Source organism: Benincasa hispida, chromosome 1, assembly GCF_009727055.1.
Source record: "Benincasa hispida cultivar B227 chromosome 1, ASM972705v1, whole genome shotgun sequence".
Lineage (NCBI taxonomy): Eukaryota > Viridiplantae > Streptophyta > Magnoliopsida > Cucurbitales > Cucurbitaceae > Benincasa > Benincasa hispida.
In genome coordinates this window covers 38,686,614-38,700,475 of record NC_052349.1, presented here as the reverse complement: position 1 = coordinate 38,700,475, position 13,862 = coordinate 38,686,614, and the positions used below count along the sequence as shown (strand labels likewise).

Below are 13,862 nucleotides of genomic sequence, written 5' to 3'. Positions count from 1 at the left end.
AAAGAGAGCTAATATTTATACCAGTATAGGCAAACTAACAGCTAATTGACTATCTAACTAAAAACCCTCCAGTGGCTAGATAAGCCTTTAGCGGCTAAATATCCACCTACTAGCTTTAAGTGCTAGTTTGTATCAATTAAAGCGAAATGCCCAATAAATGCCTGCACCAGATGTATCCTTGAAAGAATAGATACAAATCCTTTGACTGAGGATTCAATTCAAGATCAGCAAAATTGTTTTTTGATGTCTACCCAGAGAACATCGGAAGTTGTTTTTTGCTTGGTGTGGTTGGTGAGAAGAATGAGTTAAATCATACTCCCAGTAGATAATTCATGTATCTGGAATCCTTCTCCAAGAATGGGCCATACCTGATTTTAATCAAAATATGCAACGACTTCTTTTAAGTATTGTCTGCTTTGGCTATGATTTTATTGTGGGGTGAATAACTTGACTCACTGGAATTTTTGTGCGACTTTATTATGTTAATAGCTTTTATGCAGGTGAGAGGCATTACTTTTACATTAAGTTCACAAATTCACATTTTGAAATCATCATCATCATCATCTTCTTCTTGTTTTCCATTTTTGAATATAGGCAACCTTTCTACACAAAGGATTTGATGAGATACGCAGGCTTGGCCTCCGAAGTGAAACTGAGCAGGTTTAATTCATGCTCAAACCACTCTCTTTCTTTTCCAGAATTATTTTCAAAACAAATTAAAGCTTTTCCATTGTTTGTACGACTCTTTGTTTAGATGGTTCGCCTGGCTTCTCCACCTAGTGAAACTGGAATGCTAGTTGTAGACTCCGTGGTAATAATATTTATTTTGTTTTGTAATTTCAAGTTACAATTAGACTTTATATTATAATGATATTTGAATTAATTTGGGGGGTTTTAGTTTCCCCCCTAGCTGGTTTCTTTTGATACCCTTTTTTCACTCCGAAAGGGAGAGTAATATGTTGCTTTTCATAAACCAAGGGAACTTTTGTTTCTTAGTAGAAAAGAGAAAAGGGAAGAGAGCTCCCTTGTGTATTCATTCTTTAGTGAATAGTTTTTCTTTCAAAAGAATAGGCTTTATATTAACCTACCATTTATTTTGTCAATGTTGCAGGTACCTGGTGGCCCTGCCCATAAACTTTTGGAGCCAGGTGATGTGCTTGTTCGCATGAATGGAGAAGTAAGGAGAATCTTTAATCTGGAATTATTCATTCCTTTGTTCTATACCTATGTTGTTTCTTAGTTTTAACGACAATTTCAGTGGTTTAGCTTTTTTGTTGACATTTTGTATGTGGTGAGGACAAGAATGTGACTACGTTGGTTTCATTTTCTTCAACCATCATGACCAGGAAAATGAGAAATATTAATCCTATCATGAGATGGGATGTAATTTCAGTAAATTGTGATTCTCCACAACCCATAAAGTTGAGACCCAACCCATCCTATAAGTTTCTGCAAAAGGTCCCTGGAAAGATATTTTTATCTTTCCATACATTGACGCTAGTTTTCAACATACCACCTATAAAGTGGGGAATGGATGCAACACTTTTGTGAATGTACTTTGGCTAAAAAATAGTTCTTTTGCTCATAGTTACAACAAACAAAAGACGCACAAAATTAATCACAAAAGAGATGACAAAAACAACACATGGGGAGGGAGATGAGAAGTCCCCTCTCAAAGAAAAACTAATGAGCACTACCTTTCAATCTTGAAGGATTGCAGCTTGGTTATAGTTTCAAAAAAATTCCTCGTGTCTAAGGCATAATAATATATTTTTTTGTTTTTTTCCTAAAAAATTTATAAACAACAACTTTCATTAAGAAAAATGAAGGAAAATTGTCAGAAATAGCCTGCTCAAGTTTTTATCTTTCAAAACTAGCACATTTTTTTGAAAACTCGTTACAATAGTTTTTCTCAGTCCATCTCGCCCGAGATTGACCACCGAGATTTATATAAAATTTTAACTTTTTCTAACTTATCAATTGTTTTGGGCCTTCTCAGTGAAATCTCGGGTAGTTAATATCGAGATTCTATCAATTTTTCTAAATATTTGTAAAGACAAATTTTGTATCAAATTTTTCAGCCCAAAGATCAAATTTTGCTAAAAAATAAGTAAGATTTGGAGGTGTTAAAGAATCTCGGTATATCTTGGCCAAAATTAATACTGAGATTCTATATATTTGGGCTTTCTCGGTGAAATCTTGAATAGATTAACACTGAAATTCTTTATATTTTCCCAAATCTTAATTTTTTATTTGCAAAATTTGATTTTTTTTACAAAAATTAAAAATTACACTGCACTTGAGCTCCATCTGAAAAATCATAATGGGTCATTTGGAATCAATGAAAAGTTTTGTTTCCTTCCAAAAGAAATATTAGAAATTCATAAAATTATGGAAACATAAATTAGGGTAAAGATTTGAAAACTTATATAAAAATTTGATATAAGATTTGGTAAAAATAATGGAATTTGGAGAAAATTTGAAAAGATATGAAATTTGGTATAAGATTTGGAAAGGTTATATAATATTTGGAAAAATTAGTACAATCTCGGTGTTAATACTACCCGAGATTTCACTGAGAAGGCCTAAAACAAGCAATAAGTTAGAATAAGTTAATTTTTAACTAAATCTTGGTGGTCGATCCATACCAAGATGCACCAAGAAAAACTAGTTTAACAAATTTTCAAAAACGTGCTAGTTTTGGAAAGTGAAAAACTTGATAGTGTTATTTCTGTCAATTTCTTAAAATGAAACTATACACGAGTATACAAAAACCAAGCCCACAAAAAGGGAGCTCTCTCTATAAGGAGTTCCAAACTATGTAACAAAATGCCTATAAGATAATTACAAAATTCCTTCAAAATCGAAGCCCAAAGAAAACATGAAAACAAATGAATGACCAAATTTCCCTATCCACCCCCATAAACACTCTCCTATTTTGTTCATCCCACAAAACCCATAAGATCGTGCCCACCCCTGCACACCATAAAAAACTGCTGTTCCTCCCAAAAGGTGGATTGATGAGGAGCTCTTCGATCATAGCAGTGATGTCTCTATGGCGAGTGATCAACAAACCAAACGTCTAGAAGAAAGAATCCCAAACACGAATCGCGTACTCACATCCCAAAAGAATATGGTCCAAGTCTTTAGAGATTCGATTCCTTTCCATCCATAAGCTAGAGCAGAGATCTTTAACTCATGTGCTTGACATAAAAAGCGAATTGAGGGCTGCAACCAAGAAGTAGCTAGCTTTTACTTTTCATTTATATAATGAAAATCTAGAGCACCGATGGAGAAGACTAACATAGAAATCCCTTTGAATCCTCACGAACCAAAAATCTTAAAAGGAGTCTCTGAAGACTTGCAGATGAAAAAAGATTCAATCAATGCTTTTCTATATTTGCTTATCTTGAAGAGGATCTTAAAGTTTCTTTCTTTAAACTCACTCCAGATTAATTGTCTTTTGTCCTCATTTGGTTATTTTGTCATTTGTTTGTTTTGGATCTCAGCTGTGTTTTATTATTCATATTATTTCTGTTTTAGTTTGGCTAGATACCTTATTCAGTTTGCCCATATAAATTATCTTTTATAATGATTTTCTCATTGAAAAATGGTACAGGTAATTACTCAGTTTCTGAAAATGGAGACTCTACTCGATGACAGTGTGAAACAGACAATTGATTTGCAAGTTGAAAGGGGTGGGACGTCATTCACAGTACACTTAGTGGTGAGATTTTATCATTTCACAATGTGGAAATCCTTGTCTAATTTTGTAGGTGTTATTTGCCAAACATCTTTGTTCATGAAGCATATCACTTGGGAAATTGAAAAAAGAACAAAATCTAAGGGTAAAGAAAAAATCAGGGGAGTTATACTGTTGGGCTAGAATGAGATATCTGATTATGGTTTGTTTTGGATATGATGAGAGTGTTAAGAGTAAGGGGGTGTCAACATAGTTGAGATGTCCGGGTGTTGGGTGATTTCATTATTTCAATAAAGAGGCTTGTTTTCTTTTCAAAAAAAAAAAAAAAAAAGATTAGAAGGCTGTTTGTATGTAGTTTCTTTTGGGTGGGGGCTCTCTCATCCTTTGCTTTTTTTGAATATATTCTGTCTCTTATAAATTAAAAGAGTAGTTTTTTAAACAAAAAACCTGATGTAATATCACTCGGTCTGCTTGCTTCTTGTTTGGTAGATGAATTAAAGATAGCAAACATTATATGTAAAAAATTGGTTGAAAACCCGTTCCATGGAAGTGTGCAATGGATGTGGAAAAGAAAATTAACCGAATAGCATGACTGTTTTATTTGTGAATCTTCACCTTTGCATACTTCATCCATTTGTGTTTTATGGGATTATGTTATTAATATATTTCCACCTTGTCTTCTCTCTTATGATGTGAACTTCAGGTACAGGATCTGCATTCCATAACTCCGGACTACTTTTTAGAAGTTGGTGGTGCGGTGATACATCCTCTTTCATACCAGCAGGTAGGTGGAAACTGCAGTTTTTGTAAGTTGCAAAAAGTGTCTGTTCACGTTCTAATGTTGGTCGTTCATTGATCCTCTGGACCATTTGCAGTTTTAGCATTATATACTTGCATGGTCAGTATATTTAAGCTCATGTTTGCTTCATAATTTTGTTGCTTGTAAGAGTTTTGGCTTGGTGATTGTTCTCATACTTAAAATGGGAGCTTTATCGTGTTCTATTTTTATTTTAATCAAATTTTTGCTAAGTAAACTTCTGCAGGCACTTATCCTGTGCTAAATCCATGTTTAGCTAGCTTCATAGGTCACTCTTTACCGTTTTTAATTATCTCTATTTTCCCCCTTGGTGTATAGCGTTTAATGGTTATGCCTCTTGAATAGCACCATAACTTAGTCTTTAAACACAAGCATCGTCAACGATTTAATTGTTTTGGGGCAAGCTCATTTTGAAGGTCTTTCTTTGATGTTCCTATAGAAGCCTTTTGGAGGGTTTCCTCTTCATGATATTAATTTGAATTGGGCTGCCTTTATTTCTTTGTAATTTATTTTTCTTATTTATCGTTTATTGTTTGTATTTTCTCTACCATTCTCTCTCTCTCTCTCTCTCCCCTTTTATAGAGCTTGTAATCTTTTGAATATTAGTCTCTTTTAATTTCTTTAAAGAAACTGCACCATAACTTAGTTTAGTTTTTCATCAATGCAGGCCAGAAACTTTCGTTTTAAATGCGGTCTTGTCTATGTTACGGAACCAGGGTATGTTTATAGTGATCTAGTTATTGGTTATGATATTTTTAATAGAATGCTTTCTCATAGCCATGTACAGTTTAGATTATTATTATTAGTAGTTTATCCTGGACATCTTCATGACCATACTACATTTCTTTCAGTTATCAATATTTAGGTTCTACTAGGCTTGGAATATGGAGGTTTTTAGGGACATTAGAGTTAAGCATTTGGACAATGTGGCCTTCCAGAGGGAGTTTACCTGAGGCGAGGAAGGAGGAGCAACTAGAGTTAAAGGCTGAATTTGTAGAGATAGTCATAAAGGAAAATGTCAGTTGGAGGCAAGAAGCGAAGAAGTGGCTAGAGAGGATGGCTATAACTCAACCTATTTGAATAGAATCGCTAGCAGAAGAAGAAACAAGAACTTCATCGACTCCACTAAGAAGAAAATCGAGGGCAATTAGAGGACCAAGAAATTGAGGTCGAGGTTCTTCATTACTTCTCCTCTCTGTTTGGTTTTCTAGTTGGACCTCATCTGTTCGTGGAAGGATGGATTGGTGTCCTATTTCCCTTGAGGACTGTGAACCATGCTGGAGGTGTCTTTTTCCATGAAATTAAAAGGGGTGCATTTTTTTTTTCTCTTTTTTGGAAAAAGGAAACAAGCCTTTTCATTAAGATAATGAAATGAGACAATACAGAGTGAATAGTACAATGAAGAAACAAACATAAGGATCAACAAGTGCACACGGACATATCAACTAGGTTGACATTTCTGTAGCACTCTCATCATCTCCAATATTATAAAGAACTAAACAAGAGCAAGGTTCCCTAAACCACTAGGACTCGATACAAAACCAAACTCAAATAGTACAATAGCTTGAACCTACTACAAAGATAGAATTACACATTACAACCAACAAATGCTCTAAACAAATAAATAAGATTAAGTTAGAGGAAAGATGAAGTAGGCTAATGTCCTGGATGGAGAAAACTTCAAAGACTTTTGATAGGGAGCACCACGATGAACCGTTTACCCGAGCTATCTCAACGGTTTGTCCAATGGGAAGCTTTGTCATGAAAAACTCTTTGGTTTTTTTCAAACCAAAGCTTTGTTAACAAGGCTTTTACTGCATTCACCCAAATCAACCTTGGTTTTTTTTTGAGCTTAGGACCGATCAGCAGCTGCTTAATATTATTAAGTACTGCAGATCTTTTGGTACATCATATTCATGCATCCACGCATGTTGGAAATAGTCGTTATAAAATTGATAGAACCTAAAATGGATGAAATTCCAGATAGATGAAGACTAGAAATTGCTAAATCAACTACTCCTTTAGAATGGCTGGTCAAGACCCACAGTTGCATTTGACCGAGTTGAATCAGGAAGACCTAACTCTCATTCAAGGTAGCGGACCATTGACGACACTTTGAGGTTCTCTATGAAATTATGCATGGAATGGAGCCACTACAAAGAAGTTTCGGGAGTTACGAAGGAAACCTCGAGCTCACATTGGTCATGGGTTGAGGACGGGAATTGAATTTGGTGGACTGTTAAAGTATTTCTATTGCTCGGTCATGTCATATAGGTCTGAGTCGAACATCCAATTGCTTCGATTTGAATTACCTGGTCCAGCTTTTGCCAGAGTCAGCTAAGCCATTACTTGTTGTAAATGTGATACATAGTGAAGGGGGATGGGGGTCAACCTCTTTCATGACCTGTGGCCTTTCTCATTTATTAGTGTATAAGGGTGTCACTTGGTTAGCTGAAGCCATTACCAAATGCCCAACTAAGGTTGAAGCAATCAAACAAATGGTGCCATCAATTTTCAGCATAGCCGCATGTGAAGAATAAATGTTGAAGGTCTTCTGAATCTGCCAAGCATAGAGGACAGACTTGCGGAGAAAGGCTATGAGTGGGTAATTTCATTTGCGTTACAGTTGCGCAAATGAGAAGCCCATTTAACATTATCCAAATTGTAATATTAATCCTTTGGGGGCTTTTAGTCTTCCAAATTGCAGCTTCCAAACATTTCCAAATGGGGGAGGTTGTGGAAAGGTGTGTGACAAGGGATTTTACCGTGAAATTCCCTAGCTCCCAACTCCATTTATCAGGAGTTGCCATGATTACTTTTCCTGCAACAAGGCCAATGAGAATTTGAAAATCAACTATCTCTTTCTCTAGTAATCTTCTAAACTAATCGATCAAGAGGCCAGTGAGGGATCTTAAAATTCATGGACTGCCCCATTTTGGATTCAAGAAGATTCTATATAGTCTTGGAAAAGAATCTTTTAAAGGAATTTTATCCACCCAAGGATCAAGCTAGAATGCAATTCTTCTTCCATTGCCAATTTTGAAAGCAGCCAAAGATTCCACTTTTAACCACATCCTTGATATACTGATCCAAGGACTACGAAGGCTGCAAGTGACTTTTCCATTGGTGTGCCACCCAAATGAGCTTTTGCCATGGATGCTTTTTACTACTCGACTCCATAAAGAATTCTCCTCGATAAATCTCCACCCCCACTTAGCTAGAAAGGCCACCAATACCGCGCCCACCATCTGCTTGTGTTCGGGTGATCGAATCCCATTTGACTAAGTGATTTAGTTTTCCCCTGAATGTCATAAGGTGGAATGACCTCCTCTAGAGAGGTTATATCTCTTCCATTTCTCCAATTTGCCTTGGATTTTTTCGATCACCGGTTGCCAAAAAGAAATTTGTTTGGGATAGCCACCTAAAGGTAGACCAAGATACATAAAAGGAAGGTGAGTAGCCTTGCAATTCAGCCTGGCTGCCTCTGCATACAGCTTGTTGTCATCATTATTAATCCCACATAATGCAAATCTTTTCCAATTGACCTTTTGTCCTGAGCACCATTCAAAGAATTCAATGGTTTTCCCTTAAGTTTTCTAGCATCACATCATCATTTTTACAAAATATCAAGGTGTCATCAGTGAATTGGAGGATAGAAACATATCCCCTCCAATACAACCGGGTTCTTAACAATAATCCGAGAGTGAGAGCAGTTCTTGCCATATAAACTTCCTTTCTCTATAATCAGTTGGTCCGTATACATTTGTGATCCAACAAGACTTACATATAGTCAAACATTTAACGGATAGAGAATAACCACCTTTCAACACCTGAAATTTTGCTTTCATTCCACAGTTAGAATTCCTCCAGATTTTTCAAATGCTTCAACAAAGGCCTATCCAATGTCTTTCGAGCTCCATAACTCTTTGATAAAGTTTGCATGTTTCTTGAATTAAGGCCAAATCCAGATTTATGTTCTTTAAACTTCTTCTCAAACCCAATCTTTTGGAGTCATCTTCTAAGCCTCTTGTATTCCACGAAAGTATCTTCATGCTTGAACAAAATGAGAATGGATCTCTGACATCGGATTTGAACCAAGGATTAAATCACAATCTTCAACCATTGATACCAGGTTTTGTGGAATTTCCTTCTTGTCAATAGGTTGAATAGATGAGACACCAGCACTGCCTATTAATAGACCTTCTCCTGATTGAAAAAGGGACTGAAGATCACTGCCATATCTACTAGAAGTCTCTTCTCCCTCTTGGAAGTCCTCTGCTTCTGATTTTTATAGTTCTTCACTGTTGGCACTGGCTATAGAGTCACAATCTGAATCTGTAGAAATTAGAAGAGAATAGTGTAATGTTATTCTTCTTACTTATGAATCAAATATAAGGTCGTCTTATATAGAAGAAAGACCATCTACCAATAAGGAAAAAATATTATAGAATATTACAGACATAAATGATGAATATACACATGATAACAATCCAATATTACAAGAGAAAAGAAAGGAAATCCAACACTCCCCCTCAAGCTGGTTTGTAGATGTCATCCATGGCTGGCTTGCTGAGAAGTTTATCAAATTCTTGTTTCGAAAGGCCTTTTGTTAGCATATCTGTTGTTTGTTCTGTCGTTGGAAGATAAGATATGCATATTACACCTGCATCAACCTTCTTCTTTTTGAAATGCTTGTCAACTTCAATGTGCTTTGTCTTATCATGTAGAACTGGATTATGAGTTATAGTGATGGCAGCCTTGTTATCACAATAAACTCGTATAGGTCTCTTTTGAGACACTTTCAACTCTTCGAGTATACTATTGATCCATATACCTTCACAAATTCCATGGGCTAAGGCTCTAAATTCCGTTTCAGCACTACTCCTGGCTACTACATTTTGTTTTTTTACTATTCCATGTAACTAAATTTCCTCCCACAAACAAACAATAGCCAGAAGTAGATCTTCTATCAGTAGTGCTTCTAGCCCAATCTGCATTAGTGTAACTTCAACTTGAAAATGATCATGTTTCTGGAATAATACACCTTTTCCTGGAGTTCCTTTCAAGAATCTTAGGATTTTGTACGTTGTTTCGAAATGAGTAGGTCCCGGTGAGTGCATAAATTGACTCACCATACTAACTGCAAATGTTATATTTGGATGTGTATGAGATAAGAAGATCAATCGACCTACAAGTCTTTGGTATTTGTCTTTGTCCTTTACTTCTTCCAAACTTGCAACTTGTAATTTCAGATTCGGTTCAATAGGAGTGTCTACTATCCGACAGCCAAGTAAACCTATCTCTCGAAGTAAGTCAATAATGTATTTCCCTTGATTAACAAAAATCCCTTTCTCAGATCTTGCAAACTCCAACTCTAAAAAATATTTTAAGGTTCCCAAGTCTTTGGTTTGAAACTCACTTGCAAGCTTGTTCTTAAGATCAATCAAACCTTCTGCATCATTTCCTGTGAGAATAATATCAACATAGACAATTAAAATAGCAATTTTATTACTTTTCGAGTGTTTATAGAAGATTGTATGGTCTGCTTGACTTTGTTGGTACCCATAACTAGTGACTACTTTTCCAAAGCGTTTGAACCAAGCTCTTGGAGACTATTTGAGACCATATAATGATTTCTTTAATTTGTAGACTTTGTTATTTCCAAATTCCATTTCAAATCCTAGTGGTAGACTCATAAACACTTCCTCTTCTAAATCACCATTGAGAAAAGCATTTTTAACATCTAATTGATGAAGAAGCCAATCTAAGTTAGCTGTAAAAAACGACAAGATTCTAATGGAGTGATCTTTGCAATGGGAGCAAAAGTCTCTTGATAATCAATTCCATAGGTTTGAGTAAAACCTTTAGCTACTAATCTGGCTTTGTACCTTTCAACACTGCCATTAGCATTACAATTTACCGTAAACACCCATTTGCACCCCACGGTCTTCTTATCCTCAGGTAAGTTTGTTATTTCCCAAGTACCACTTTGTCTTAGAGCATTCATCTCCTCCATAACTGCCACTTTTCAATTTGGATCATTTAAGGCTTCTTATATATTCCTTGGAACAAATAAGTTGTTTATCCTAGAATGAGACATTTCTATATTTTTCATTGCAGGACTTGGGACAGACATATCAAGATGACAAATACGAGGGTTTCCCAAAATGATCTTTTAAGTTTGACTTCACACCTGAATAGAATTTTGGATAAAATATGGTTGTTTTTCTAAAAATAGACATGTCCAAACTCACATAAAAAATTTTCTTTTGAGGGTCAAAACATTTGTAACCTTTTTTATTTGAAGCATAACCCAAAAAAAAATGCACTTCGTAGCTCTACAATCGAGTTTCGATAAAAAAAAGACTAGGCATGTGAACATATGCAGTGCAACAAAAAATCTTTATGGGTAAATCAGAAAAATGTGGATCATCAATAAAAGCAACAAACCACTTTTTACCACTATGAGTCAAAATTTTAGAAGGGCCCCAAATGTCACTATGAATGAGATAAAACAGTTTGGAAGCTTTGTGTGGTTTTGGGACAAATGTGGATTGATGACTTTTTGCAAAAATGCTACTTTCACAATGAAGGGAGGAATAATCCATATTTTTTTAACAAATTTGGGAACATGTGTTTAAGATAGTGAAATTTGGGATGTCCTAGTCTACGATGCCAAAGTATGATTTGTTCATGATCAGAAAGAGAATTAATACTACTAAGACCTTGAGTTATTTTATTACTAAAAAAACCTCGATCAAAGTAGTAGAGACCATCAAGCATCCTACCGCTCCCAATTTGCTGTCCCGACTCCTGATGCTAAAAGATACAATGAGAATCAAAGAAACTAACACGACAATTGGAATCTCGACAAAGTTTATTAACAAATAAAAGGTTACATGCTAGTTTAGGAACATGGAGAACGGACTGCAGAGAAAGAGTATCAGTCAATTTAATGGTTCCTTTTACCGCAATAGAAGAGAAACTGTCATCGACAATTTTAATTTTTTTATTTTCATGAGAAATAGAGTACGGATCAAAAAGGTGGGATGGACTAGTTATGTGATCAGTGGCTCCTGAATTAATGATCCAAGGAGATGAACTATTATTAGAAGAAGCTTGAGGATAGTTACCTACCTGTGCCAAGGAAACACAAAGATTACCGGATGAAAAATTGGTTTGCAACAGTGTCAGGAGTTGATGACTTTGTTCCATAATAAGGTAACTTAAGTCAACAACCAACAACGGCTTAATAAGAAAAAATAATAGGTGTGAAGATTCAGAGGGAAAAAAATTTGAACCAAACCAAAATTTAAATCAGATAAGCTAATGTAAACCAGCCATACTTGAATCAAACCAAGCCAATTATGAACCAAACCTGACCCACAAAACTTGATTTGAATATTATCACGTGAGCTGTAAATATTCTCACGAATTGATGAAGAGGGCCAGCGTGAAACACCCACGATGGGGTCAGAGAGCTATGGAAAGCTACTGGCGAGATTACCAAAGAACTGCGGAGGAGAGGATTGGCAAGGACCAACAAGGCTTGTCGGCGGCGGTGAAGTAGCAGATCTGGGAACTTGGCACCATTTTGAACAAATCGGAGCACGGTGGTGCGAATAGAGGGTCAAACATTGACAGGTAGAGGTGTGGACGTCGATGAGCAGACTTGTAGCCACCGGTTTGGATGTTGAAAACGGAGCAAACTCGTTCGGTGTAGACGTCGACAATTTGGATGTTGAAGTCACGTGATGGTTGCGATTTCAGTGGTGATTTCAGGTGGGTGCAACCGGTTTCGGCGAAGTAGCATAGTGTGACAAACCCACGGATAAATCAGCAATAAGCCTCGTACAAATCAAGAGATCACTTAAAGGAGAGATGTCATTTCAAGGTGACGGGTAGGGTTTCGATGTACTTGACGGCGACGGGTAGGGTTTCTATCAAGGTTTTTTTCCCTGATCTGATACCATGTAGAAATTAGAAGAGAATAATGTAATGTTATTCTTCTTACTTATGAATCAAATACAAGGTCTTATATAGAAGAAAGGTCATCTACCAATAAGAAAAAAATATTATAGAATATTACAAACATAAATGAGGAATGTACACATATTAACAATCCAATATTACAAGAGAAAAGAAAGGAAATCCAACAGAATTGTATTTGGTGTTTTGATCATCATCTTGATGGGAATCCAGGGTACCTCGCATGAAAGGCACGCTTGAGCCAGCAATTTTGAAGTCTGAATAAGTAAAAGAATAAAGTTTTGGGATTAGATTTATCTGACTTGGCAGGGAGTATCCCAGGAATTTGGGCCTTGATGCAACACTCTTCAAGCAAATGAGAATTTACTAAGGCTGTCCAAGAGTTGCTGAAGGATGTCTTCTTCCGGGTGAAGTGCTTTGAAAAAGGTTCGAGTAGTTGAGATTTTTTTTTATTTTTTATTTTGACGCGCGAGCAGGTGGGGAAGCTTCACCTTTTTTGAAAATGGGAGGCAATAAAATAGTGACCGAGTTGTTCTCTGTTCTGTCGTTGTTTGGATTTCCTAGCAAGGGCAGCTGTTGGGTGTCATTTATGTATTAACATTAAATGAGGGGTTGCCATGAATTCCCTTATTAATTCTAGAGTAGGTGCCATCTTCACTATTAAATGGAAGTGTCCGTTTAGGGGTGCTTTTTTAATTGAATAGAAACCTAGCCTTGGATCCTGACCCTTTTTCTTCAGCCTTTTTCCATGACAATTGGGAGTGTATTAGGAGGACTTGTGGAAAGTCTTTAGTGGATTCAACGAGAGTGGCATTTTTTACCTAATCTCAAAGAAGGATAAGGCCACCAAAGTCAAGGACTTCAAGCCCATTAGTCTTATTACCAGTGTGCATAAGATTATCTCAAAGGAGCTGGCCGATAGGCTTAAACAAGTTACCCCATCTACGATTTCTAGTAATCAAGGAACTTTTTTAGCGGACAAACAAATCTTGGACCAAGCCCTTATTGCAAATGAGGCCATTGAGAATTATAGAGCTCGAAAGCAAGAAGGGACTATTTTCAAGATTGATTTTGAGAAAGCCTATGACCATGTGGATTAACGCTTTGGTGAGTTGGGAGGTGGCCTCTACGCCCTTCGACTTGAGGGGTTTAGGCATTGGTAATTTAGGATGAATAACAGAACCTTGTTGGCTAAATGACTCGGGCAATTCTATTATGAAGTCGATACCTTATGGCACAACTTTATTGGTATTAAGTACGGGCCCCATCCCTTTGAGTGGATTAGTGAGAGATTAAAAGGCACTTCCAGAAACTCGTGGAAAACGATTGTGACGGAGCTTCCTTATTTTTTTA

The 13,862-nt window shown here is 36.3% G+C and overlaps 1 protein-coding gene across 1 annotated transcript in view; it reads left to right on the top strand.

Annotated features, from left to right (window-relative positions):
• LOC120088830 (protease Do-like 7) overlaps nt 1-13,862 on the top strand; it is a 55,830-nt gene that overhangs the window by 22,910 nt on the left and 19,058 nt on the right. Inside the window, 6 exon segments of the mRNA XM_039046278.1 lie at nt 595-660; nt 755-811; nt 1,112-1,177; nt 3,620-3,727; nt 4,407-4,487; nt 5,188-5,237. Of these exon segments, the coding sequence (XP_038902206.1) occupies nt 595-660; nt 755-811; nt 1,112-1,177; nt 3,620-3,727; nt 4,407-4,487; nt 5,188-5,237 (428 nt within the window).